At 36.4% G+C, this 5,040-nt stretch overlaps 1 protein-coding gene across 1 annotated transcript; it reads left to right on the forward strand.

Moving 5' to 3' along the window:
• Positions 1-1,511: 1,511 nt before the first annotated feature.
• On the forward strand, positions 1,512-3,271 carry LOC111896725 (uncharacterized). Its single transcript, XM_023892707.1, has 3 exons — positions 1,512-2,417; positions 2,542-2,645; positions 2,932-3,271. The coding sequence occupies exons 1-3, from the start codon at positions 1,512-1,514 to the stop codon at positions 3,269-3,271; spliced, it is 1,350 nt and encodes a 449-aa protein (XP_023748475.1).
• Positions 3,272-5,040: the final 1,769 nt, after the last annotated feature.

Here is a 5,040-nt window from a genome sequence, read left to right on the forward strand (position 1 = left end):
ATGCTTTGTGCTTTTAGGAGTTCTAACTAGCTTCAGCTAAAGAGTAAACGAATATGCTAAGTTACATATTATGGGAACTAAATAATTTTAGAGGGTTAGGTTTTAATTCTATTGAGCGGCTCTTGTTTGAGTCCAACCGTTGTAGTGTGAGACCTCTCATTCGAAGAATTACCTAGTTTTAGTGATATGTAATTGTATTTATGAGCTAGTTAGAAGAAGTTAGCGGGAGTTCCTTCTGCAGCTGATGGTGGAGAGTGGTGTGGAGTTGCCCTAAGAAAACCTAGGATGAGATCTAGTGTTGGGAGTCTTATATGTGGGGGGGTGTGGGATATAAAGGAACTTGGTTGAGTCAAGGCACTTCTTGTGGAAAGTACAAATAGGTGTGGAAGGTAGTATGGGCATGTACTACTGGAAGCAGAGGATCCATACTCGATACACGGAGGGCAGCGATGAAGCCAGGGAGCTTGTGGAGTTGTGATTCCCCGATGTTTATATTTCGATGCATATTGTGATGGTTTGTATTGGTTTATTTTTAGTATAGTGGTATTACGAGGCAGACTAGTTGGCAGTTCTGATATTGGGGAGGGTTCGGGCTCATGTTCTAGAGTCGGGCAGCTTGATGACCAGACGATGGAGTTCATATCGTCTGAGATTACGTGTAGTATTCTTGAGCAGACTCCTATGATCTATGGCATGATCAGGGAGTGTATCATGGAGATTTGTTGGGCTTATTAGTGTTGTGTCAAATTTTTTTAGTATGTGCTTATTTATTCCGAGACATACCTATCTATTCTTGTGTTTTGTGCTTATTGTATAGCCTTTAAATACTGCATGCATGTGTAAATTAAGGTTAACAATTGTATCTCCCTACCTAGCTCTCATAGAGAAGTTCACGTTAAACTATTCTAGATCTTTGATAATTAAAGCATTCAATGCTACTTTGATATTTTTTGTTCATGTTATTTAATTCACATCTCTTATAGAATCTATCGATTTGAGTATTATTGATTCTACAATTGGTATCAAAGCAGGAGATAGTGTAATTCAGTCGTTACTCTTCTGTCGAGTTCGATTAGGGTTTTGTGTTTTTCTTGGATCTATTCTCTTCATCTCTATCGTTTCTATCGATTGTAGACGTCAGATCTAAATCTATGATTTTTACCCTAAAACTCGAAGTTTTGTTTTACACATCTGATTCTATATCTGTGTTTTTGTGAATTTTTGACATCATGCAGCAAGAAGATCCTCATTCTTTATCGTTCAATCTTTCTAGTAGTATTGGATTCACTACAAGGATTCCAATCCTCTCCCCTTAGTATTATGATGTTTGGGCATTGCATTTTGAAGACTATGTTCTAGGTATTGAAGAACATGGTTCAACAATGTGGCATGCGATGACACATGAGGCATATTCACACACAGCAACCAGGAAGGTTACCAAGACTTAGGCTGAGTACAACGCTCTTCTTGTTGAACACATTAATGTTCCTCAGAATGAAAAAGAAAAGCTGATGAGCAACATCAAGGCGATGAGAATATTACAATTTATTCTTCCTCTGGGTACTTTTCGCCTCGTGAGTGTGTGTACCACTGCCAAGGAGATATGGGATAGGCTAAAGGAACTTTATTTAAGTGACATTGATATAAAAGACTCAGTGCAAACATTGCTTCTATCAGATTTTGGTGCTTTTTCCCAAAAGGCTGATGAAAGAATAGATCAAACTTTCAATCGTTTTAATCATCTGTTAAGCATAATGATTAAAAACAATCTCAGGCATGAAGTTATTGAGCAAAAAGTCACATTCATGAATGGATTGAGATCCGAGTGGAGAGCGATTGTGTCTACTGTGAAGGCACATGAACAGTTCAAGAGCTACTCATTAGCAAAGCTTGTGGGAATTCTTAGATCACACAAAGATGAAGTTACGAAGGAGGTGAAAATTGTCTTTAGTTTGGGATCGCTGGCTTTAGTTGCAAAGGGAAAGAAGGAGTCTGAAGATGATTCAGAATCTGATCTTTCTGATAGTGAGATTTCCAAAGAAGACAAGGCTTTGTTTGTTTCAAACCCCAAGAATATTTACAAGAAAATTTTCTCTCGTTTTCGGAATAAATACATACAGGGTGGCAATTCCAGTTTCGAAAAGGCTATAGATGAGGGTTTGAAGAACTCTCAAAGTGATGAAGAGAAAATGGAGAAAAAGGTCTTGGGTGATTCAGGCTACGATTGCAACTACTGTCATGGAAAAAACCACTTTCCCAAGGAATGCATGCTGAGGAGGATGAATGAGAAGAAAGAGTCTGAAAAGGATGACGCTTACTATCCTCAGAAGATAAAGGTGCTTCGGAAGAGGAGCACATCAAATGCCAAGTCGATGTTGATCGTGCAAGAGGGAAGTGATGAAGATGGGCGTGTTGAGGTGTGATCGACTGACTCCGAAGACGATGAAGTTAGGAAACCCACACATGGTGGATTCTTTATGGTAAATTTAGAAAATCAACTCTATGAGACTAGGTGTCTAATGGTTCATAATGACATTGCAGAACAGAGAGGATACACAACAGACGACAGTCAAAACTCTGGAAGCTGTTTCGCAGCAAAGACTGTTACAGAGCAGGTGGCAGAGTGCAATAAGGTCATCAACAAGGTATACTCTATACTTAAATCTCTTAACATTCCTGTGTCTAGTTATGATTCAGAACTTGATGATTTAAAATATAATTCTTCTAATTCCAGTGATAGTTTAAAATGAACTCGTCTTAGTAATGCTAATCTAACTGATCAAATCAGCAGGGTAATGTTTAAAAGTGAATAGAGGGGGTTAAGGATAGAGAAGCTGGAAGTTGAGCTAAATAGATCTAGAGATGACATTATTTATCTTAAGAGAGACAATTTTCCTTTTCTAAAACAAAGGAATATTTTTTGTTTAATAGCCAAGCGTTTGTATTTCAACATTACTCTACGCCGAAATATGACTCATTGTGCAATAAATTGAGTTCGGAAAATGCTCATGATAATGAGAATTTTTCTGAATTTAACGAAAGCGAAATGAGTGGGATTTTTGTAGGGGATGAAGTTGATTGCTTAGAGTTTGTACAAAATAATATTGAACCAAACAAAAAGTTGATTTATGAAAATTTATTTGAATTCATTCGTCTCGTAGAAAGTAAAGGTTCAAGTGTTTTGAATGCAAAAGCCACAATTTTTCCAAAAGTACAAATTGTTCCGAATCAAGTTTTCGTAAAAAATGGACTGGACAAAAATGATACATAAAAACTACACCCCTAGTTAATGAAGATAATGTTGTTGGGTGTGATGAACTTTTCTGGTCTGGACCAATTGACAACGCAGATAAAAGAATAGGTCTATCTAAAATGACCTCATGGAAAACAAAAGGAAAATACATTTTGGAACCATTGAATCGTGTTGACCATCGTTACAATTAGGTCGGTCCTAATGGCACCAAAAGTGTTCCAAGTGAAACCTCTTCCGAACAGACCTATACGCCAATCCGAAAGCAGAAACCAAAGTCTAACATTCACAAATTTGCTTCTGAAATGAATGAAAAGAAAAGACAGATGAATACTAGATATAGGAAAATTTTGCAAGAAAGAAAACATTTTTGGAAAAATAAGAATTCAAATCAAAGTTATATTAATTCAGAAAGAATTTCAAATCCAAATAAGAATTCTTCTCCCATTCATAAACCAAAAACAAATTCCTTTTTCAAAACCAAAGCTTTCAACTCCACATGTTTAAAAAACACATGCATCAAAAACGACTGAAAAGCAAAACTCTAAGTTTTCTCCGAAAATGCAGTTTTCAAAAGCTAACATCCCATCAAAGGATGTTAAAGGAAAAAGTAAGGTTGTTTCAGAACCGGAGATTTCTCTCGAGTCACATGAAGAAAATGTGAAAATGGCGCAAAAGATATTTTCAAAACAAAAGGCTCCGAAAATTAAAGAAAATGTTCAACGAAAATCCACTTTTGTTGAAATAAATCTTTGTGATGCCAAAATGGAAGTTTTCATAATCAAAAAGGGGAAGAATCATGTTTTGAATCGAAATCTTTTTGGGTTGATAAAAATTAGATATTTCCTATTCTTAAGAAATCCTCACAAGGACCCAAGATGGTTTGGGTTCCTAAATCTCTCTGAAATTTGTAGGTTATGCGTAACGAACAATACGGTTCAGAATGGTATATCATCAACGGCTGTTCACGTTACATATCTGGAAGGAGAGAAGAGTCTAGGGAATTTAGATTGTTAAATGATAGCGGTTGAGTAAAGTTTGGAAACAATGCTACCAGAGAAATAAAAGGCGAATTGTCCATTCGGAAGTTAGCTTATGTAGAAGGCCTGCAACATAATCTAATAAGTGTTTCACAATTGGTTGTACGTACTGGACTAAGGTGTCGTTTGATGATGAGGGTTATGAGATCATAGAGAAGAAATCCAAGGCAATGCTTTTGAAGTCTAATAGGAAGGGAGAAATGTGTCCACTAAACTTGAAACCTATCAAAGGGAAGATAGCCATTTTCCTTCTTATGAAAGCATCTTCGGATGATAGTTGGCTATGGCACCGAAGGCTCTCCCACCTGAATTGCAAGGATATAAACAAACTTGTACTTGGAGATCTTGTATGTGGCCTTCTACTTCTGAAATTCGAGAACGAAAATCTGTGCGCTGCTTGTGAACATGGAAAGTAAAGTACGAAGAGTCACTCAACCATCATCAATACCAAAATCGTTAAATCACTAGAATTATTGCACATTGATCTTTGTGGTCTATCTGGGATCGAAAGTATTCATGGTAATAAATATATATTCAGGTCATTGTTGATGATTTTTCTAGATTTACCTGGGTGTTCTTTCTTAGACTGTAACAACCTGTTATTTCAAGTCAATGTAAGTTAAACTTGTTCAAATAGAAGTCTAAAATACAACCGGGAAAAAGTGAATTAACACCATAACATTGATACAAGAAGAACTTTTAATGCCATAAGAGCATGTATATATAAGTTATTGTATGAGAATCCTTCAA

The sequence above is a fragment of the Lactuca sativa genome, chromosome 3, assembly GCF_002870075.4.
Source record: "Lactuca sativa cultivar Salinas chromosome 3, Lsat_Salinas_v11, whole genome shotgun sequence".
NCBI classification, from domain to species: Eukaryota; Viridiplantae; Streptophyta; class Magnoliopsida; order Asterales; family Asteraceae; genus Lactuca; species Lactuca sativa.

Excerpts from the sequence above, each read along its gene's own strand:
- LOC111896725 (XM_023892707.1), top strand. The coding sequence starts at position 1,512 with ATGAGCAACATCAAGGCGATGAGAATATTACAATTTATTCTTCCTCTG. Across the intron at positions 2,418-2,541 it reads ATGAAGATGGGCGTGTTGAG|AACAGAGAGGATACACAACA; the intron begins GTGTGATCGACT and ends ATGACATTGCAG. Across the intron at positions 2,646-2,931 it reads GCAATAAGGTCATCAACAAG|CCAAGCGTTTGTATTTCAAC; the intron begins GTATACTCTATA and ends TTTGTTTAATAG.